Here is a 24,587-nt window from a genome sequence, read left to right as displayed (position 1 = left end):
CATACAAGTCGTATTTAACTGGAAATGTGAACGAACTTGCAAAAAAATTGGATTTCACAAAAAAATCCAAATTGAGCCTGAACACAGCCAATCTGTCGAATTGTTAAGTCAGATAACACGCCATTATCCTTATTTGTGACATAAAATGTCATGTTGGAGTCAGAATCTAAGGCTGTCGGTATGTGAAGGCTATTTTTTATGGGTTACGTTCATTTTTCCTAAAAACCTGTCGGATAGCAAAGTTTTTTGATTGTTAAGGGTTGGAATGTCAAGTCACAACTGTATTTTGTTTTCTTGGACTCAACTTTCTCTTATATTTAACTCCCAGAAATAACCACTTGACACTGATGCCACGAACAGCAGAATGCTTAGCTACCCAGTACCCATTATCCAGACCTATTAGCTTATATGCATGTATATGTGTCAAATTAGAAATTTCATAATACCTAATGTTTATACACTATGTTTAGTCTTGTTCTGATCGTCCTTCTTGCAGGAGAACATACCTGTATATGATGAGTCACAATATTATACTATTTCACATTTATATGAACAACTACAAAATTTCTTAGAGGTTTTGCCAGATCCCCTCCTGAGTTAATGATACAAAATTTCCTTTAAGAGAGTGTACTGGAAAGCACCATTTTCAGTCCTCCTTGAGTTATCCTGAGTGCTGTTTGAGTTCTCCTTGAGTATCATCTCAAGTTCTCTTTGACTTCATCTGCGACTGGAAGAAGGACGGAGGCTCCACATTGTCCATTGCTATTTGGATCTATTCAGAATCATCTCTGCATCACCGCAACACTCACGCAAGTAAGTTTCAGTCATTGAGAATTTGGCGCAACTTTATATATTCTCTTTCTTGGCAAATTGAATTCTCCCAAAATTCAAAATTAGCCTACTTACAAAATAGTAGCTGCTTTCAGGTGTGGTCTGTTCATCCCTCGATCTCAGAACAGAATATTACATCATAATATTGCTTTATATTCCCATTAACCTCACTCATTATCACAGCTTTGTTTGTTTTATTTTGTTGTTTTGTCTTAGTGTGCATTATAATTGTGTCATTGTTAGTAACTATCATGTTGTTAGTTTAATAAATGTTTTTAATTTAACAAATGTACATAAATGTAAGTTCAGTGTCACGACTGTTCATTGTTCACATTTTGGTTCCTAAATTGTATAGATGCCCGCTACCTAGCTTTTAATAATTAATAATTGTCCCTAAATGAAGACATTTACTTCTGCCATTCGTCAAACCCACTCACAACTAGATAGACTCACAGGTTTACATGTACGTAAGAATCTGAGCTGGGTGTTACCTCAAAACTACTTACTCCATAGTTGTCAAGCTCACTGCCTGCATGTGACTCATTTGACTGAGCAGCTGCCTCTTAGTTTGCCAGGTCTCTACAGTTGCTAACTCTATGATGTCTCAGACACAAGCAAAGCTCACCAGATGTTCTGCTGTTGGCTGCCAGAGTGTACACAAGCATTGTACTTATGTTTTTGATGACTGTATCACCACAACATAAAAAAAACATTAGTGTCAGCACATTGTGCCGATAAGGTGGCTAAAGTTACAATTAGCTGTGATTGCACATCCACAGGTCAGAGGTCTGTGGATTTTGTATTCAGAGATGGTGAAAATTTTTGATTTGAAATCAATAAACAGGACCTGTGTGAATTACTGTGTTTTCATGTCACCTGTTGTGCTCCAGTGCAACCTACACTCAGGCAGTGTTTACATCTGTTCCATCCATTTATTTTGTCAGACAGCAGCATGAGTATGAAATAGTGATTGAATTGCAGTCCATTAGGACTTTGTTGACCAGTTTAACAGGTGATCATGTTGTCTGGTTGCCTACAGTTCAGCTTAGCAGGACAAACTCCAGGTGTTTATTGTCGCAAATTTGGGTTATGCATGGAAATTGTGGTGGCCTAAACTAATACTAAAGAACCAGATAATGTTATAAACACAAAGGTTTCGTTTTTCGTGTTGTCATCTGTCATTTCAAACAATGTAAACTGTGGCAACTAATTTACTTTTCACACACCAAATTCTCCCATGAATTGACAAAAATATTCCACCACAGGATGGTGGTGATCACGCAGAACAATTTTGTGATATTCAATCCTACTTCTTGGTATGGGGCAAGTGAACCTAAACCATGGCAGCAAAATGTCCACATAACGGAGCCACCTGATCCCTCACTGTAGGAGTCAAGCATTCAGGATTTTCCTTTAATTTTTCAACTGTCTGTATATGTGGTCCGATGTTTAAATGATGAATAAATGCTATACATTAAATGTCTTAGGTGTTATGATCAGGGAGGAGCAGAAAATCTAGCACAAGATGGCTGTGTGTGGCAGTGCTATTGAACAGAAGTGTACCGAGTGAAGGCGCAGCCAATGCGCAGATCCAGCTCCTGACGTGCATCTACCGACAGGGCTTCATTCCTGTTGGGCTCCCCCAGGTGGTTCATTGCGTTCCAAATATCAGTGTCAGTAATCGAGCTGAATTTGGCACGGTAAATACTCCGCTCCCTGGCACTCCCCTTGTTCATCACTGGCTGGACGGAATCCAGCACCTGTGAAGTAAAACAAATTGTTTGCAGTATGTTTGCAGATACGTTAACCACGTTCTATATAATCTAAGATTGGAGAGGGCACAGATGAATAACTGTACTGGTCTCTATGGGTTTCTTGATTCTCAGACCTGACTAACATTACAGCTCAGTGCGGTTAGGTGTGTGGTGTCATGTGAAGTTAAGTAGCACTAGAATAGCTCCACATAGTGTAAATAAAGCATGCTGCCATTACTAGTGGGTAGTGCTAACAAGTTTATGTTTATAAGGTAACAATATGCTGCATTGTGTTTACTGCTTGTTGTTCCACTGCCCAAAGTGTGCAAATGTAGCTTTATAGATCAGCTCACATAAATGAGAAAAATCATGTTTTCACACTATTGATCCTCAGCTTTCGGTTAAACTGAAGACTTTTAAGAGCGCACAGCCAACATGAAAGCATAATAATAACATGAAACAAATATCTGTATCAACATCCATATTTTGTGCCATAACAATCTGAGGTAAACAGAGATAGATGAGAAGAAATCAAAAATGTGATGATTTAAAAAGGCATGACCCAAATGCAGTCTGTACAGAACAACGATATTGCTAGCTTAAGCTCCATCCTCAGCAAAGGAAACAGATGTAGAGCCCATACAGCAGCACTATTGGGATGTGCCAAAGATTAGTTGTCAGTGTCCAGATACAGATGTCATGGTTGTAGCAGGTGTAAATGGGCCTGGATTACCTCAAAACAGATGTTCTCGCCTTCTTTGTCACAGTCCAACCACAAAACCACATAGTCACAGCCTCTGGCTTCAACCTGACATAACACCAGAAACTTGGGTTGAGCAAAAAAAGACAAAAGGTCTGACACTAGTCGCACAAAATGCAGAAAGCACCAATGTCCTGCTAAAGCTGATCACTGTGTTAACCTACCTGGAGGAACTTGACCATGTTGAGTTTGGAGTTGGCCTCCTTTTTTTCTGTGGGAGCTTTACTGAAGAGTTCTGCAGGGTCCACCTTGTCCCAGTTATTGTATTTCCCTTGAAAAAGAAGGACAACACTGTCAGAGAAATGCAAATCAAGAGTTTTGATGCTGAAGAGGATTACATCAAAATCAATCCAAATCAAAGGGTTTTATAGTTATTATATCAAATTAAAGTTATTATATAAAGAAAGATATAATGAAAGATTTTGAGGAAGTCCCAAAAATGGATGTACTGATCACATAAGCTGAGTACCACAACACTTCTTCACTGTCTAAACTAACTTGGATCATTCTTATCTGATTTAACAAGAAATGGTGACCAAGCACAATATTTGTCGACTACCGGCTGACAGGATTCATACATCAGCGGCCTTTTTAGGCTTCTACAAATTTCAAATATGTTGTTCTAAACGATGTGAGTAATTATATTGATGGAAACTCAGTTCTACCATATTCTGACCTTAATGCAAACATACTTCCACACTCCTCATCCTCTCAGCTGAGAGAAAAAAATGTTCAGCTCACACTACATTCCCACTTCATTACTTCGATAAAAGGTAATGTCAGTGTTGCTCCTTTTCTAAGCATTTTGTTGACATGTTTCAAGCCTTACTGAAGTAAAATTTTGGCAATGTTGGCTAATTGAGAATAGAATTCAGAAGCACATGCACAATAATGAATATCAACAATGGCCCACTCACCATGCTACAATTACTTCTCAGAAACAAAGTTGAAGAAAAGATATCAGGAAAAATGAAATTGGAACGAGGAAACAAGGAAAACATTTCTGGAAGCTGCAGAATCTCCCTGTTCATAACACCTAAGATTAAGGCTAAATCAGAGAGATCACTTCTGTGGATCCAAACCAGTTCACATAAGACAGAGTCAAAAGTTTCTGGAGTTTTAAACCACACCATACTCTATATTCTAATTCAACAGTTATGTAAAATACACAAAACTACTTTTTTTTTTTCTTTGTCTGTCACCTGTAGGTTGAGCTGGCATCATTTTGAATTGCATTATTTTCTAGGGGTGTTCCTAATATTTAATTTTCATGTCTGCACCTATGTCTAGTCAGCAAAAAAAAAAAAAAAAATAGTAAAGACCATGTTTACCATTGCAACATTGAGTTTCCAATGACAGGAATCCATATTTTTTACATTTTATACGTGGTTTTATTTAGGAAAACCGAATATCATCAGCCAGAAGGTTGGGTCTTGGAAGCAGATAAGTGTTCAAACAAGATAATGACTCGAAAACACATCAAAAATGGTAAAGAAATGGCTAAATTAGGCTAGGATTAAATCATACAAAGTTGAGAGTTATGGGAATCATTAGAAACTGAAAGATTGCCATGACATACATGGTCTTTACAAGTGTAAGTAAACTTTTGTTCACAACTGTAAATGGGAAGAGAGATACTAAGTATTTTTTAAGCAAACAAATCCTATCGATGAGAGTTAGATATGGATGATACCCACCAATGAAATCCAGACTCATTACATGTCCACAAACAGAAGTCATCTTGAAGCGTACAGTTTGGCCTTCGAAGCTGCCAGTGTATTCGTGAACTGAACATGCTCCATTAAGTCCTTTGCGACTTGTACAGTTTCCTAAAGGAGGAGGAGAACAGATGAGGAATCAACAAGTCCACAAAATAATTAAAAAGTCATTAACAGAACTCAGATCATAAGGGCATTGAGAACACTGTAATGCCCAAATTAAATTCAAAGCTTAAATACAAATACAAGGGTGTGTACAGAAGAGATATGCACTTTATACCGTAAATATTCAGACCAACAACGAATGTATCCTGCTAACAAAATGACGCTGACAGATTTGTCTTATTTCTTTGTGTCACAGAGCTTCACTGTTGTCCATACAGATTCACTTCAAGCTACTTATTCTGTCCTGGCTGACAGATAGCGAACAAACTTGAGAGACCCAGTAGATTTGAATGAAGTTGCTTTACTGAATCTTCTCAATATCTTTTTTGTAAAACTGCGACACAATGAAATATACACAATGTTACAATTTGAAATTAAATATATGCAACAACACTGGTCACACTATCCTTCTTCTTTTCCAGGTTATAAAACAGGTAAGTACATCACACTATTAAAAAAGGCAAACATCTTCCTTATAGCATGCTTCCACAGGTAAGTAACAGTGTAAACACAGTAAACAGCCATATGGTTCACACACAAACACAGCACACAACATCAACAAGGTCCGACAATGGACCGAACCAGCCACAACAACCAAAATAGCTTCTTGCTAATGGTTAGCGTCGCGATTAGCATTGGCATAGTTAGCACGGTTTTCGTGACATAAAATAAACATCTCAAACGTCATCCTCCAGATCACAGTGCCACAAACAACCAAAACAATCATTTGCATCTGTAGTCACTGTTGGTTCCACTCCAAGACTCAGACAACCAACTCTCTGTGGTGGAGCACTTGCAGCTCATGCACGAACATTGAAAGTGCCTGATCCTTAAAGCCGCAGTAACTCAAAATCACCAGCAGGGGGAACTTAACTTTTTCAGTCACTGACAGGAGTCAGAACACTACTGTTTAAATTTCAAAGCAACACAGGTAAAAAGGTATTCTTCAATTGATTTAATTTATATCGCTGAGTCCTGAATTTTCTACATGCAGTAATAACTTACACTCAAAGTGTGCAACATGGGACGCATCACAGAGGATTCTCTCTCTGTTAAAAGTGCATGTTGATTAAAGTACATCAATGAGCCACACTGTTGCTCAGCTGCTTTACAACATCACTAAGCTTTGTTAAAAAAAATAAAATAAAAAGAATTATTTGTGAGCTTTTTTTTTTTTTTTTTTACACAAGCTGATTTATATCTTGTTGAAATGTTTTTATAGGCTTTTGAAAATATATGAAAATTCCTCTTCGTGTATTGAGGCAAAAAAGTGCTACTAGACATATTTGGTGTTTGCAGCTATGCACCATTGTTGGCTGTAGTTGGCTATATGGAATAAAGTATCAAAGTATTCACCTCCGCCGGAAGTTTTTCAACAGTGAATTAAGGTAAATTTAATGTGGGTGTTTTGGCAAGAAGACTCTTTCATGTGAAAAAAAAAACAGATTTCTACAAAGCACTGTTAATCAACTTTTTCAAAACAATCAAATGTAAAATACATGATTGCATAAAAGTTTATAAAGTGTCTCACCTTATTTAACATACACACCTGATCAAAATCTTAAGACCAGTTAAAAAAAAATGCATGAATTTGCATTTTGCACAGTTGGATCTTAGGAAGATTCTAAGTAGAGCTTCAAAATGCAAAAAGAAGAAATGGCAACAAGAGACCAAAAGTTGTGAGCAGGCGATTTACTGAAAACAACAGTTTCACTCAAATAGGCTGTTCATCAGCTGATCAAAAGTTTAAGACCACAGCTTTTAAAGCCAAAATCTGTGCAAAAATTTGGATTCCATGACATTTCCTGTCAAGTAATCACACGGCGAAGATCTCTTGATGGCAAAGGCAAAAAAGCTCACCATCTTTGAACGTGGTAGGATTGTTGAGCTGCATAAACAAGGCCGCTCACAACGTGCCATCACTGCTGAGGTTGGATGCAGTAAGACAGTCATTTTGCGTTTCTTTAAAGGTCCTTAGGGTTATGGAACAAAAAAATCAAGTGGTAGACCCAAAAAATCTCACTGGGGCTGAGCCGGAGGATCCAAATGACTGTCCGTCAAGACATGGGACGATCCTCGTCCCAAATTTAGGACATTACTGGTGCTGACTGCAGCCCAATAACCATCAGATGGCGGGGGGGGGGTTTGAGCTGTGGTCTTAAACTTTTGATCAGCTGATGAACAGCCTATTTGAGTTAGATTGTTGATTTCAATACATTGCCTGCTCACAACTTTTGGTCTCTTGCTCCCATTTCTTCTTTTTTGCATTTTGAAGCTCTACTTAGAACCTTCCTAAGCTCCAACAGTGCAAAATGCAAATTCATGCAATTTTTTAACTGGTCTTAAGATTTTGATCAGGAGTGTAAGGGCATCCAATTGGTGCTATAAGCCACACAGTGAAATCAAATCTGGAAGGTCCAGTCACTAGTGAATCAGTAATTCTGGATATAACTACACCATGAAGACTAAAGAATACTCTAGGAAACTGAAAAGCAGAAGTTACTGAATATCTCCTGGAGTACAGGTAAGTGATTAAGAAATGGAAGCAATATGGCATGCGCATAAATCTGCCCGGAGCAGGCCGTCTTCAAAAACTGAGTGACTGTGTAAGAAAGACACTAGCGAAAGAGGCCACCAAGACACCCATGACTCCATTGAATGAGTTCCAAGCTTCAGCAGTTGAGACAGGAAAAACTGCATACATCAACAGTTGTCTGGATTCTTCACCTGTCAAAAGTTTATAGGTGATATCTGCTGCTGGAAAAAAAAAAAAAAAAAAAAAAAACTTGTTTCAAATTTCAACTAGTTTGCCAAAAGGTCTGTACCAGACTGAAGTCAATTGGAAGAAGCTTCTTTGGTCTGATGACACTAAAATTAAGATTTTTGGTCGTCAGACTAGATGTTGTATTCAGTGGACAATATGGAGAACAATATGAGGCCTTCTGCAAGAGAACTGTGTCTTGGGAGAAGATTTGTTTTCCAGCAAGACAATGACCCAAAGACAACAAAGTGAGTGTTCTGGAGAAGCCAAATCAGGGCCCAGATCCCAATACAGCTGACAATTTGAGGTTGCACTTGAAATAGGCTGTTCACTCATGACCCCTGTGCAACCTGACAGAGCTTGAGCAGTTTTGGAAAGAATGAAGTAAAACTGTAGTGTCCAGATGTGCAAGGCTGACTGATACCTGTTCACACAGGCTCAATGCTGTAACTGCAGCCAGAGGTGACTAAATACTGACTTGAGGGATGAATATTTATGTAATCGCTTACTTTACATTTTATAGGCGAGCATTACATATTATACATTAACATTTTTAATTACATGGCATTACTTTGTAGAAATTAGTTTTCACTTTGACATGAAAGTCTTTTCATGTAAATGTGACAGCCCCACCTAGTCTGTTGGTTGGGTACATTGGCTGTCTGTGTTTGGCTCTGTTTCCTCAGGTCCCTAGACTGCTGGAGACTGAGTGGGCGGTCCTACTTGCTTGGTGCGCGTGGGCCCAGTGCTCCGAGATTACAAAAGTGCCAACCCCTCAGCTCCTGCTCTCTCTCCTCCTCATGCTTGCGAATTGGGTTTGTGGCATTTTGGTTTGGTTTTCACATCAGACAACACTTCACACCACATCACATCCCGGCATCCAGACATCCCCATCCACACAACTGACATCACTGACGTACACGCCTCGCTTCAAAAGTATTAATTTAACTAGTAAATAAAAGCTTACGTTAAATCTGGCAATACCTGTGTCATCTCCCCTCTACCTACCTACCTACCTACCTACTTACCTACATACATACGAAAAAGTTTGGCCACCCCTGATCATTTTCAAGATTTTCCTTTATAAATCATTCGCTGTTCGGATCAGCAATTTCAGTTAAATATATCATATAGCAGACAAACACAGTGATATTTGAGAAGTGAAATGAAGTTTATAGGATTTACAGAAAGTGTGCAATAATTACTTTAAAAAAAAGTAGGCAGGTGCATAAATTTGGGCTCCCTGGTTGTTTTATTGATTTGAATACCTTTAGCACTAATTATTGGAACACAAAATTTGTTTGGTAAGCTCATTGATCCTTGACCTACATACACAGGTGAAGCCAATCATGAGAAGGGGTATTTAAGGTGGCCAGTTGCAAGTTGTTCTCCTCTTTGCATCTTCTCTGAAGAGTGGCAACATGGGAGCCTCAAAACAACTGTCAAATGACCTGAAAACAAAGATTGTTCAACATCATAGATTAGGGGAAGGATACAAAAAGCTAGCTCAGAGATTTCAGCTGTCAGCTTCCACTGTGAGGAACATAGTGAGGAAATAGAAGACCACAGGCACAGTTCTAGTTAAGGCCTGGAGTGGCAGGCCAAGAAAAATCTCAGATAAGCAGAGGCGAAGGATGGTGAGAACAGTCAAACTCAACCCACAGACCAGCTCCAAAGACCTACAACATGACCTTGTTGCAGATGGTGTCACTGTGCATCGTTCAACTATTCAGCGCACTACGCACAAGGAGATGCTGTATGGGAAAGTAATGCGGCAGAAGCCTTTTCTGCGCACGTCACAAACAGAATCGCTTGAGGTATGCTAAAGCACATTTGGACAAGCCAGCTTCCTTTTGGAATAAGGTGCTGTGGACTGATGAAACTAAAATTGAGTTATTTGGACATAACAAGGGGCGGTATGCATGGCGGAAGAAGAACACAAACACTTGCTACCCACAGTAAAATTTGGTGGTGGTTCCATCATGCTGTGGGGCTGTGTGGCCAGTGCAGGTACTGGCAATCTTTTTAAAGTTGAAGGTCGCATGGATTCCAGTCAGTATCAGCAGATTCTTGCGAACAATGTTCAAGAATCAGTGCCAAAGTTGAAGTTGTGCCGGGGCTGGATACTTCAACAAGACAACGACCCTAGACACTGCTCAGATTCTACTAAGGCAGTCATGCAGAGGAACAAGTAAAACGTTCTGGAATGGCCATCTCAGTCCCCAGACCTGAATATTATTGAAAATCTGTGGTGTGATTTAAAGCAGGCAGTCCATGCTCGGAAACCAACAAACCTGACTGAAATGGTTTGTAAATTAGAATGGTCAAATATACCTTCAACCAGAATCAGGACCCTCATTGGAAGTTATAGGAAGCGTTTAGAGACTGTTATTTCTGCAAAAGGAGGATCTACTAAATTTTGATGTAATTTTTCTGTTGGGGTGCCCAAATTTATGCACCTGCCTACTTTTGTTTAAGTAATTATTGCACACTTTCTGTAAATCCTATAAACTTCATTTCATTTCTCAAATATCACTGTGTTTGTCTGCTATATGATATATTTAACTGAAATTGCTGATCTGAACAACCAATGATTTATAAAGGAAAATCTTGAAAATGATCAGGGGTGCCCAAACTTTTTCATACGACTGTATATATATTCAATTCAATTCAATTCAAAGGGCTTTATTGTCATTTCAACCACATACAGCTGTACAGTACACAGTGAAATGAGACAGCATTTCCCAGATCCAGAGCTAAAATGTTCGCGCAAAGAATGCAGTGCAGAAAGATAAGATAAAATAAAATAAGACAAAAATAGATTAAAATAGAAATAGAAATATGGAAACAGTAGTGCAATATAAAAAACAGGTAGTGCAAACATGTACAATTTGAACACGGCAAACAACACAATACAACACAACCCCGACAATAACAACACAATGGAGGTAGTGTGTGTGTGTGTGTGTGTGTGTGTGTGTGTGTGTGTGTAAACCTCTGACTTTAAAGTAATACAGAATTCTCTAAAAAAATTCTCTCTCATTATTCTGGTGTTTAGCAAAGAGAAATAATTTTGGTAATCCTAACTGACCTAAAACAGGAAAAGATTAGTCACATTGAATGTCAGAGAGTGAGAGCGAGAGAGAGAGTTGTAGTTATGTAAAGATGTCTTGTTATGGTCTGCATGTTTAACATAGAGTGATGTACCCTTATGTGGGAGTGGGATGTGACAAACAGTAACTAACTTATCTTTTATAACATTTGCATAAAGCGAGTAGTCACTGAAAGCAATTTACATTCATGCAAATTTTCTTTGACACTCTATGTGAACTTTAATGCAGAAGTTTAAAAAATAATTAAAATGTGAACTTTTGAAACATGCTCAAAACTTTACAAAATAATGACATCATTTTAATTTTTTTTCAAAAACTAATCTACTTGCTGATGAGTCAGACATGTCGATTAACAGGAGTTCAAAGCGGTGGCGAGTGAGGCAGGGCCATGAGACCTCGGACAGCAGTGACGCTTTTGAGGTAAGTGAACGAGTAATGAGGATCCTCCTGTTGGGTACGAGGACTCAATGCTCCATGCTGACGTCCTTTCTGAATAAAAGAACTCTCTCAAGGCTGAATGCTAATGACAGGAACGTGGACACAAACTATTATAATGGTGATCAACATGTTCTCAACCCAACCCCGTGTCCACACCAACGCCACTCCAGCCTCTTTCACGTGGACAACCCAATTACCAATACCTGAACCAATCCAGACACACAGGGGCTGGTAGACATCCAGACAAGAACAGGGAATATAAATAGAGAGTCCAAATCCAAGTAGTAGATCGACTGCAAGCTAAAGGGCACACTGGCAACCAAAGACAACAAACGCACACAAAGAAAACAACAACTAAAACGCAGCACCAATCAACGTCCCCAAGACAAAAAAACAGAAGCTCCATTGCACCAACATCCAGTCGCAAACTTCAACCATGGAACAGCTCCAGGTAAGAAAACTGCCTTTATGTTGATGCTGATAAGAACTGCTTGACAGCCACTGCATAAGACTCTGCTGCTCTTTAGAGTAGCAAACTAGTAGGTTAGAGGATAAGTCCACATGTTTCCAACTCCACTTTAATGCAATACGCACACACGTTCATACACAGAAAAACAGTTACTGGTAGTTGTGATCATTATTCCACTGGCAGTCTTTGTCAGTGCATCACAGAGTCGGGTTAAAAGCTAATATTTGACTTCAGTCATCCATCCATTATCTATACACCGCTTAATCCTCACTAGGATCATGGGGGGGGCTGGAGCCTATCCCAGCCGACTTAGGGCGAAGGCAGGGGACACCCTGGTCAGGTCACCAGTCTATCACAGGGCTACACTTACAGACAGACAACCAAGCACACTCACATTCACACCTACAGACAATTTAGAATCACCAATTAACCTCAGCATGTTTTTGGACCTTGTGGGAGGAAGCCGGAGAACCTGGAGAGAACCCACACTGCAGGGGGAGAACATGCAAACTCCACGCAGAGAGATTCCGGTGCCCCCACCGGGACGCGAACCGGCAACCTTCTTGCTGCGAGGCAACAGTGCTACTAACTGCCCCACCCTGCAGCCCTGACTTCAGTCAATTACTTAGAAATTCAAGTGTATATCTGTCAAAGTTAGTATTTTAAAACAAAGGATAGAATCTAATAGTAAACCTGACTGGATGACTGGAATGTTAGTTATTGAAAACATCACCAGCATGATCTGCAATTCATCTTTGTAAATCATACATGTATGTACCAAAGCTTACAGAAGTCCACCCATAGATGTCTTTACAACCAACCTCTTGGCACGTCATATTAGGAAAATCACAGTTGTATTCATGACGCTACATTGCCCTCTGGGGAGATCCTGCCATTGTTTATGCTGAGTCACATGAGAATGCTACTGTGATACCTAAACAAACTGAGCCATCATTAATGTTGTTAATTCCACCTGTACTTTTCCAGCTAAGACATGTCAAATCAGCGTCACTAAAAGGGTGGCTCTGGACTTCACTACTTATTAAGGAAAATGGAATTACAGTTGCAGTAAAAGTTAAACAAAAATGGTTAAACTCAATAAAACTAAATCATAGCTGTCATTTTTCTTTTAATTTTAGTCACATACTACTGTATTATGGTGCCCATAACATCACACAAGGTAGTTTTGACATCTTGTGCACTCAAAATATTATTTTATTTGTGCAAGATAACAATAACAAGATAATTATTGGTGTGCAAAAGATAGAAAAATATCTTTCAGGAACCAAAGGGCTCAGTACTTCACAGACTAATGCAGGAATTTTCTTCAGGCAATTTATACCACCTACCAGGCCTTAGTGGCTCAGTATGTGGAGTATGGGCAGCACGAAGAGCACAAGGGATGGTGACCTCAATAAAGGCCTTGAAACCTTTGTTTCAGAAAAACAGCCAAAGGGTAAATGTTCAAGTCTTGAAATAAAAATCCGGAACTATCTGATCAGTGAACAAGTAACAAGCCTGACCAGAAAGTGTATGTCTGTTTACAGTACGTGACAGTTTTTAAAACTTGGTGCAACGACAAACACTCAACATCTTGGGGAACCTGGCATAGAGAAATTAGACCAGACTGACAAAATCGTGGCTTTTCTCTGTGTCTAGCTGCTGCGCGTCTTTCTGCTGTGCCTGATTGCCCTCCACCGATGTCTGGCCATGCCACTGGGCAGCCAGTGTGTGGAAGAATCTTTCTGCACATACAGCCTGCAAGACTACTACAGCCAACTGGTCAATCTGCCCAGCCGCATCAACGAGCGCAGCATTGCAACTTGGAGCTACGTGTGAGTATATCAACTGTCATTATACTACATCAAAGGTTTTATCCCAAGGCGAAGAAATTATTGTTAAAATGGTCACTACTTTCTAACATTTTATAGAGCAATTACCTTAATAACTGATAATAAAAGGTAATGGCACCCAGTCAGTGTAATGCTTTGCAATTCTTCCTCAGTTTGCACCATCATAATGAGTCAAATATAAAAACAGGTTTGAAAATGCTATTTCCATTTATGCTTTGACTACTTCACAGATAGACAATTTTTCCTCAGTTCAATTTTTCATGGGTTGTTGCGTCAGTATGAATAGAGACTCAATCATGTAACATTATGTTTATGTCTGACGGTGACATATGATGTTTGGCTACACTATATGTTAGGTATTTTTAGAATGCTATAGATAATTTATTGTGTATAAACGTTGTCTTTACTTTCATGTTTATTTATTCAGGTATTAGTCTATAGGCTATGTTTGAGAAGTTAGTGATGTTCACATACATCTCCAAAGTCACTCAAATAGTGTAGCTGATGAAGTAGTTCTACATAGAGCTCATAGTACAGTGCAACCAAAAATGCAAAACACAGAAATGGAAAATTATATTTCAATATTTTTAATTATTTTTTTGTTTAAATAGCCATTTCTGAAGCAACAACACAAACATGAACTACAATGAACCATTTCATTCATTTTTGTGGTGCAAAATAAATAAGATAGATACATACACAGCATTTAACTTTGGACAGTGGAGACACACAATAATTTGAAGCAGCAACAACTTTCTGAATAGGGTGCAAAAGAAAAACAATATGTCATTATCACAAATATACAAGGACAGAAACCAACAATTCCTAATGATCCATGGGATTTGCAAGAGATTGCAATCAGAATGTGAATACCTGTGCACCGAAATGAATGCAATATGACTTCTCAAGCATCATAGTATTCATAAAACGATATAACAAGCATGTATAACAGACCAGACGATGATAGCAACACAGTCCAGAGTGACAATAGGATGTGGGAGATCAATGGGTCAAGTAGAGGACTTTCACTAGGAAGGGGGGTATGAATCCTGTGTAAAGCCACAAATAAATGTTGACTTGACTATGTGGTGGGAGGTGCCCATAGAGAGGGGAGAGGCGAGAGCTGCAGGAGGAGGTCTGGATATTGCCAAATTCAGGGCGTTCTTTTTTTCTCTTTTCCAGATTTCTGCATAGAGCAGTTTTAATGAATCTAACAGAAATCCCATGATTATCAGGTGATTTAGCAAGGGACAGGCCTACAGTTATACAGTATATACCATACTTGTCTGCTATATTGGGCTACCATATTAAGGGTGGAATGAAAGCCTGCCTCTGATCTGTCCCTGCTCTCCATCTCTCACTAGGGAAAACATCGACTTGAACCGGGTGCCTCAGGTCATCCATGAGGCCAGCTGCCACACCAGCCACTCCTGTAGGGGACTTGACAATGCCTTTGGTCTAGAGACCATCCCTGTATCCCTGAGGATGCCTGTCCTCAAGAAAAACCCCAGCTGCTTCCCCACAGCCAGCTACTCACTGGAGTTTGAGCTCATCACTGTAGCATGTATATGTGCCATTTCTAGGCACAACTGAACAGAGTTGACTGTGCTAATGTCAACGCAGGACATTGGCAAACTCTAAGAATATGTGTTTGTTCAGACAGAGCATGAGGTTAAGGTAGTGGCTGCTGAGAAATAGCCCATTTCACTGATTTCACTGAAAGTTACACCATTTTCAAAGCTTATCATAGTAATTAAAGAGATTTTACATTAAATGGCATCATTATTGTGTCCATACAGAGAAGTCTGGCCGCATGGTTGTCATCATATGTTTCCATGTTGTTTGAGGTCCAGTCATACCAGCTTACACTTACTACCAGTAGTACTATCCTACAAAGGTGGGCAGCCGTAACTACAAAAAAGCTGAAAAGGCTTTCACGTTTTCAGAACTGGGTGTACTGTAACAAATGAACTGGATGTTACACCTTCAGTTTCTGACAACCTCATGACTGTATTTAAATATGTGATTTAAGTAACCTAGTTCACTAAAACAAATAATAATTAGTGATTTCTGCTTTCTTCTTATATTCTCTGCAACTGGATTTTGTTATGACCTCATTTATCCAGGTCAGCAAAGTATCATCAAATAGTTAAAATGTCAAGACTTACATTTCTACACCAGGAAACAATTAGGGGGGTTTGAACAAGATGACTGGGGTCTGAGCTAAAGCAATCTGGGCAGGACTTTGCTGGATTTAAATCTTCACACGTTGTTGCTTTAAACTGCACACGTATTAATAGTTATGTTCTTTAAACAGCTATGAAATAAGGACTCCTTAATTTTCACTGCGTGGATACTCCAGTTTGTAACAAAAATGGAATAGATGACTAACATTAATTAATTGTCACTTTTTTTGCATTTGGCATGACTTTAGTTCATCTACAGTGAACTGTAACTCGTCCCAACTGACACCCCTTTTCCACCAAAAGGAACCAGATGCCAATTCCGTGCCGGTGCTAGTTCCAATGCTTAATTGGTTCAAATCTGACACCTCCAAAAAAAAAAAAAAAGGTTGCTTTTCCATCAGCAAGGAGCCAAGTTAGAGCCACGCATATGTAGCCATTTACCAAACAACGCTCGCACCACATAGAAGTCCACACAGGACTCCAGACTCTCTTTTTTTTTATCGGTGAGACCAAGTTTTTAATTTGGTCACAGGAAAAACATGAGTTGCTGAACAGTTTCTTATCGACAGACACTACAATTTACGATGTTCCCCAAACGCCCCACATAGCAGGCTGTGGTAGCTGCTGTGCTCAGACCGGTGTGTGACCAAAAATGACTTTAACAAGAGTAAACTAGGGCACTCTAATGTCAGATTTGTCCAAGATGAAACCAAGAGATTTTTTCTTGTGCAGTCTTTTCTGTGAGTGGAGTAAACAGCGCAGGAGAAGACCGCATTTCTAAGCATAAGAAGCATACCGCAGTACATTCTCACATTGTCACTGGCAAAACATATGACTGGCTGAACATTTTCTTATCGATAGACGCTACAATTTACTGATGTTCCCCGAACGCCCCCACATAGCAGGCTGCGGTAGCGGCTTGCTCCAGATTAATTGGTGATCCTATTAACTGGTGATACAAGTGTTTCTGAGACAGATGTTTTGTAGGTGTGGCTTTTCAGGACCCCTTACCAACTAACCAAGAAATAAACAATTTACAAGTTAGTCACCAAAAGTTAGATTTTTGCTGTACTTTTCTTTTCGGTCTTGACAAATATATATGGAAATAAGAACCTTCTCATTGTAAAAGTAGATGCCGTCGGGCTCATGAAAGAAACTATGTGAGTCGGAACCGCTGCAGCTGTGATCGCTCACTGATTACGACTAAAACGTTAGTACGAAAGCAACAGAGACAGGAAACCAACACAGTGTGAAGGTTATTTTGACATGAAGGCAACTAAACAGTGTGATAATAGAACGCACGGTGTTTAAGTATAACATTGATATGATATTGGCAGATTTAGATCACATTGCACTACACTGACTTATTTGATTTCACAAACATCAAAAGTTTCAGATGACAGAGAGAAAGTGATCCAGTTTAACTGGAGATTTTGCTGTATTTACCCTCCAGATGATCCGTTTGCAGAGTCGTCCCGACCAGACCTGTCTAGGTGTGAAGATAAAGATACGACATGAAGAAGACCTCACCGACAAAAGTAAACGTTAATAAAGTCTATATCCATGTCAAAATCATCTACAGACAGCAAAATCAAACATGCTGACCAAAATAAAAAAAACCTGTATTTTTCAAGTCCGGTGGGAGGATTAGAAACCACGTCGTCTTGATGTAAAAATGCGAGTTCAGTGCTTTGCGCATTGTGCCACCGATCAGCTCGATTAGGATCCCTTTTCAGTCCTGACAGATTCCATTCATAGAGATCGTTTCCATTCAGCCAGATATTTAACACCTGGTGATTACTCAGGAAACACGCCCAGATTAAGTGGTGATAGTCACAATTTAACATCCAGAGATACGGAGCAGATCTTCACGCTTAACTCAGGTTTGTTCACCGAAACACACACAACACAGCATTAGTTTGGTTTGATAAATGCATCAGAACAAACTGAGGCCACATTGTCAGAACAACTCACTGAGAAAACACTAAAAACATGTTCAGTCCTCCACGTCGTGACCTGTAATTTCAAACAATGTTCATCACGAACACACGCAGACAATGGGCTGGAACTTCCATCAAAAGCCATTAGTGTTTTATACACTTTACACAGCGAGCTACAGGCGCCTACTGGTGCTTTTGAACTACCGTTAAATTTGAATGTTAAATAGTCCTGTCAGAAATATGACCTCAGGATCACATCAGTGTCTGTGTCGACCAAGGAGGACTAGCAGCATGTCATTAAATAAAAATACTCTCAAACATACAGTTCACACTCCAGCCACGATCTGACCTCCACATTTACAAACTGTGCTGAAGATATGCAGCGCTTTGTTGAGTAGGAATGAGAATCAAGTTTGTGAACTGCTAAGTGTTATTCATTGTGTTTTCTAAGAAGTGACAGAAAAACATATTGTCAGCGGATCAGATTATGTGACATTACAGGTCACGACGTGGAGGACTGGACGTGTTTGTAGTGTTTTCTCAGTGAGTAGTTCTAACAACGTGTTTGTTGTGATGATTTTATTAAACCAAACTATTGTTGTGCTGATTGTTGTTGTGATGGTAGGCTGCTGTGTGTGTTTCTGTAAACAAACCTGAGTTAAGCATTAAGTTCTGCTCTGTATCTCTGACACTGAATGCACAGAAGAACACACAACACAACACAACACAACGTGCTCCTATGTCGTGGTTTTGCTTGGTAAGACAATAATTAGTTTTGTTTGTCGTTATTATAGAGGCAGCATGTGTCTGTGTTAAGTTGTGATTATCACCAGTTGATCTGAGCATGTTTCCTGAATAACCACCAGGTGTTAAACACCTGACAGAATGGAAAAGATCTATATGGATGAAAAGGTATCCTAATTGAGTTGATCGGTGGCACAATTAGTAAATCACCAAGGATGCAATTTTACATCTGGACGACATGGTTTTGAATCCTCTCACCGGACTACAAAAATACGTGCTTTTTATTTTGGTCAGCATGTTTAGTTTTGCTAGCCCTGTGATAGACTGGTGACCTGTCCAGGGTGTCCCCTGCCTTCGCCCTAAGTCAGCTGGGATAGGCTCCAGCCCCCCCGCGACCCTCGTGAGGATAAAGCGGTGTATAGATAATGGATGGATGTTTAGTTTTGCTGTTTGTAGATGATACTGACATGGACATAGACTTTATTAACTAGGGATGTTTACTTTTGCAGCGAGGTCTTCTTCATGTCATATCTTTATTTTCACACACAGACAGGTCTGGTCGGGACAAATCTGCAAACGGATCATCTGGAGGGTAAATACAGCAAACACAGTCAGTTAACTTGGATTGGCAGTTTAACTGGAACATGTTTCTGTCTCACCGTCGGACTGACACCACATACTATCACAAGTTAATCTGGCGGAGACTGTCGGCACAGTCACCTACGGTCTGCATTCCCGCTGTAACAGCTCCCTCGCTTACTGAATATCACCAGTTCATCTCAAACAGGCTGTTGGTGGCCGCGGTGCTCAGACCGGTGTGCGACCAAAAATGACAAGAGTTAATTAATTAAGTTAAATTATTAAGTTAATTAAAAGAATTAACAAGAGTAAACTAGGGCGCTCTAATGTCAGATTTGTCCAAGATGAAACTGAGTGATTTTTTTTCCTCATGCGGTCTTTTCTATGAGCGGAATAAACAGCGCACGTAGGTGCGCTCCGTTTGTGTGTCCCATTCATTCATCGGTCTCGGTGGTCATGATAACTCCGCCCCCAGCCCCTGACGTACTCGGTGCTTTTCTCTGGCCCAGCTTGAGTTGGTTCTTGCTAAGCACCAGTTTTGAGAACCTGGAGCCGGTGCTCAGGCGGTGAAAATACAAAGAACTGGTGCTAAGTCAGGCACTAGCACTGGAACCGGTTTGGTGGAAAAGGGGTAACAAAGAACTGGTGCTACGCTAGGCACCGGCTTCGAACCAGCGCTGGAACCAGTTTGGTGGAAAAGGGGTAACAAAGAACTGGTGCTACGCTAGGCACCGGCTTCGAACCAGCGCTGGAACCAGTTTGGTGGAAAAGGGGTAACAAAGAACTGGTGCTACGCTAGGCACCGGCTTCGAACCAGCGCTGGAACCAGTTTGGTGGAAAAGGGGTATGAGTGAAGTGTCTTAAACTACTGTTACTCGAACAACCACGCTGGTACCTGGTACAACACTCGAAGATTCTACCACAAAGCTAAATTAAAATGAGTGACTCTCTCTCATATTTTATATAACTATAACGTCAAACCTACCTTTGGAGAGTATTTTGGCAATCGACTGGGCCAGGGACGGTTTCTCGGCCACCATCAGAACAGTCCTCATTGCGAATGTCGGGCTACCAGCCTGTCAGTCAGCAGGGCCGGAAGTGCTGTAAACACCTCACGATAAACTTAATATGGACTTTGCGAATTAATTTGTCGATATGATGCTATATCAAGTCAGCGCACAAACTCAAGAGTAGACATGTCCACTGACATATGATTTACCTCCGGTACCAGAGTTCCTTCTTCTTCGCCTCGGCGCCGACAGGCCGCACGTTTAGAGCGTTCTCCTGTAGACAGCGCCACCTCCTGCGGTGGATGATCACTGAAGTGCACGACTCCCGGTTTTACAGGACGATTTCGCTCACAATATACTTACAGTTTACGAGGATTATTCAAGGAATATTCCACAGAAAATACTACTTCATGTCCACGTACCTGTCATTTTAAAAGGTTTATTCCACCAAAATAGTATATTTTTTGAACTAACAAACTGAATTTTGAAAGAATTATTCCACCCAAAATACTACTTATTACAATAATAATAATGATAACTTGGTTGCTAAGACTTGCATTTGCACAAATTGTGATATAACATACATACATCATTATCAGGTGAAATAATAATAGAAACATATGCTGTGGCCTCTGGGGTTCCCTTCCTTAGATCACTTTTTTGCTGTGGCAAAATATATTTTATTTTTCATGGTTTTACAAAGCAACAGAGTGGACAGTGGTGGTAATGTTGGTAGCATCTGGTGTTCAATATGGGAAGGATCTCACTTGTTGAGTTGTTATTTGCACCTTCAAACAGAGAAGACAGTTACTGGACCAAGGACACACTACATGTCTCAACATTACAAACAGTATCACAATGAAAAGACTAACTATGAAAACACGCACTATGGAGGAAAATATAATTTCACTGTTGAACCTTTCTACAGCAGACACTTGGACTCGTCACAGGAGGAACAACTGATGACTGAGCTCCATAAAGGTTCTCAGTAAACTGTGACAGAACCAGCAGCTCTAAGAGGAATCCAGTATTAACAACTCTGGTTTAAACTGGGACCAGTTCACATAACTGCAGCTTTATTAACATCATTAAAAATGTAAAACAGTGAGTAGTGAGCATTCACACTGAAGGTTATAGATGCTTATTGTAGACAGACAGAGATCATTTCAACAGGCTTCTATCATCTGATGGAGTTTCATTATGCTGTCTATAGTTAATTATCATCATCTCTGAGCTGAGCTGCCAAAATCGTGCTATGACTCGTGAAACAAATCAGCAAACAAGCTAAGGGTTGGTTTTACAGCAATTGTATTTCGATAAAACCTGTTTGCAGTGTTTAATGAAGAGTTCAAAAGTTTGTTTCTCACTATAGGAGGTTAACAACAGTTTTGCTGCACAAATGAAGACATCAGAAATGTTTACAACATTAACTAAAACGATTCACGATCAGTATCACATTGTAGCTGTCCATCATGAAGAGAAATGCTGCTACTTCCTTTGGTTTACCACCCTCCTAGACGTGCAGCCTCTGGCTCTGCAGACACATCCTACCTGTTAGCAGACACTGGATTGGTAGATTACCGGCACCAAACTGGTATAGAGTGTGTGACGATTTACAACATTTGTTAAAAAACAAAACAAAACCAAATAAACAGATCAGGCGGTTGTACTGAGAAGCAAGTTTAACATAGTGAGGCTATCTTTGTGTAAATCACCTTGACAAAACCTGAAGCCCCAGTCAGAGATCACAACAGAGTTTAACTATGGAATGACAGATTATTGTCATTCCAAACAACAAATATATAGATAAATAAATACATGTTAAAATGAAATAAATAAATAAATAAATGTAGCTATGAAATAACCTCTGACATAAAGGAATCAGACAATAAACATATAAACAAATGTAATAAAAAAAAGTTTTTTTTATTTCTCTCTGTCACTCTGTTATTCATTTCAAAGGCCTTTTATACCCTAATGACACATTTATTTAATCGCTCTTTTTTTTTTTAGAATCCTTATATTTAAATAAGGTGGCATGTTATGTCACCGAGCTGACCCAGAGACACTAAAATGAGAATGCCCCCACGGTAAAGGTCCAAAAGGCTCACTGGTAACACAATTCACATAGATTTCAGATAGTTCCCAGAAGCCCTTGGTGGGCCGAAAAGAAGAGAGAGGTTCTGGGTGAAATACCTACTCCGTCCCTACTGCCTATCTAGGGACTACTGCATAGTGAACAGTGTAGGGCACTTCTAAGCCTAACCCTCAGTCACAGTATTATTTCCATCACTGCTGTTGCTCAATTAAATCATGTCAGACTGAAACCGGTAGTTCTGGTGAAATGCTTTTTCGTATAAATATGTATTAAACTAAGTGTATTTCCTGAAATTTTTAAAGTAAAATAATTTTGTTTTTGTGTTGTGATACATTATCCTGCTTCCATTAAACATGTTTATACCAGTGATTGTTTTTCATTTTAATATTTTTGCACCATTTGCTTGTCTCCTGTCTGTTGTCATTTCAACAAGTCGCATGTCTATAATAGGTATGGAGGTTGTATATTCCATAGAAAATAAGTGAAATCTGTGGAAAATTCTCATTATTTAAATTTGTTCTCACAATCATATAAATACTTTTAATGAGAAGAAACAGAATTAATGGACAAAGGTGGCTGATAAGAGTTGCTCCTGCTATGCTAGCAATCCTACATCAGCATTAAGTGTTAAAATGCTCAGTGTCTCAACATGACAACACAATGACAGAATGAAGAGAAGAACTATGACAACACGTCCTGTGGAGGAAAATGTAGTTCATAGTGTTGAACAGCAGACATGTGGACTAGTCCCAGGATGGACGTGTCCAGGTAGCTGATGACTGAGCTCCATAAAGTTCTTCTAAACTCTGACAGAAGCAGCAGCATCACAGCAGGAGCTCTGCTCAGAGGAATGAAGCCAGAGTTATTACACCTCTCCTTTCTCTACTGGGACCAGTTCAGATGTCTGCAGTGACCAACATGACAGTTGTTAACATGATTAGAATGTAAAACAATGAGGACATGAACAGGGTTATGGCTGCTTCATGGAGCTGACAGTCATCATGTCAACAGGCTTCTATCATCTGATCAAGGTTCATTAATGCCGTCTGGAGTTAATTATCATCATCTCTGAGCTCTGCTGCCCAAATCTCACCATGACTCAGTTTAACAGAAACAAGCTAAACGCTGGTTTTACTGCAGCTTCCATCAGTTAAAATGTGACCGTTTGCTGTTTAATGACAATTTAAAACATGTTTTTTCTCACAGTTCAGCGAGTTACCAACAGCTCTCTGTGCAGATGAAGACAGCAGAAATGTTCATACCGTTAAACAACAAAACGATATAAACAAACGTTTATTTGTTTTACAACATTAAACTAATAAAACGATTCACCACCAGGACTCACGTCGTGACCGTCCTCCATCACGGCGACAAATGCTGCTGCTTTCTTCAGCATCCAACTCAGCAGGTGACACCAACACCAGCGACCTGTCGGTGGGTCCTGAGAGCTCTGAACACACTCAGACTGCTGCATCTGGACCACAGACCACAGAGGCCACAGCAGCAGAGTCCATTATTATTCTACTATTCTATTCTATTCTATTCTAAGTGTGTTAATTACACCATTTGCCCAAATGCAAGTCTCAGCAACCAGCTATAATTGTAATAATTCGTATTTTGGCTGGAATAAACCGTTCAAACCTTAACTTGTGAGTTAAAAAGCACTATTTGGATGAAAAAACCTTTAAAATTATAGGTACTTGGACATGAAGTAGAACTTTGTGTGGAATCGTTCTTGGATCAACCTTTTAAATTGTAAATATATTTTGAGAGAAATCATCCTTTAGAACTAAATCACACATGTTGGCGATCATTCATTGTGGTAGGTGGCGCTGTCTTGAAAAAAAGGGTCTCAACATGCGGCTGCAGAAGAAGCTGTGGTCCTGAGAGTGCAGCCTCCGGCTCTGCAGACAGTCGTTCTCTGAAAACCACTGCAGCTCCATGACTCCATCTGCTGGACTGATCGTAGAAGTGCAGCAGCTCATGTTTTTCAGGAGGATTTCAGTGGATCAGTGATGTTTGTTTCCTCTTCAGGTGAAGCTAGAAAGTGTGTGTGAGCTGCTGTGAGTTGAGCAGCATGGATCAGTGTGAGGACAGAGAGGAGGGAGTCCCTCCCTCTACAAGCTCTCTGTGTGGGGATCAGGAGAAGCAGAGCAAAGCTCAGAGGT

At 39.8% G+C, this 24,587-nt stretch overlaps 1 protein-coding gene and 1 long non-coding RNA gene across 2 annotated transcripts in view; one reads left to right on the top strand and one right to left on the bottom strand.

The window, feature by feature from the left end:
• top3b (DNA topoisomerase III beta) overlaps positions 1–20,381 on the bottom strand; it is a 41,782-nt gene extending 21,401 nt beyond the window's left edge. Inside the window, exons 1-5 of the mRNA XM_008303577.1 lie at positions 20,297–20,381; positions 5,043–5,174; positions 3,510–3,616; positions 3,319–3,393; positions 2,395–2,591 (exon numbers count right to left, since the gene is read on the bottom strand). Coding sequence (XP_008301799.1) covers positions 2,395–2,591; positions 3,319–3,393; positions 3,510–3,616; positions 5,043–5,174; positions 20,297–20,366 — 581 coding nt within the window. The 5' untranslated portion in view covers positions 20,367–20,381. The remainder of the gene's footprint in view (positions 1–2,394; positions 2,592–3,318; positions 3,394–3,509; positions 3,617–5,042; positions 5,175–20,296) is intronic.
• Positions 6,276–24,581, top strand: LOC103373646 (uncharacterized). Its single transcript, XR_521081.1, has 3 exons — positions 6,276–6,286; positions 6,951–6,953; positions 24,454–24,581. It is a non-coding gene; the product is annotated as an uncharacterized LOC103373646 (long non-coding RNA).
• The last annotated feature ends 6 nt before the right edge of the window (positions 24,582–24,587 follow it).

This window comes from Stegastes partitus, unplaced genomic scaffold (genome assembly GCF_000690725.1).
Source record: "Stegastes partitus isolate 25-593 unplaced genomic scaffold, Stegastes_partitus-1.0.2 Scaffold2038, whole genome shotgun sequence".
In the NCBI taxonomy this organism is placed as follows: Eukaryota; Metazoa; Chordata; class Actinopteri; family Pomacentridae; genus Stegastes; species Stegastes partitus.
This window is presented reverse-complemented; position numbering and strand designations above follow the sequence as displayed.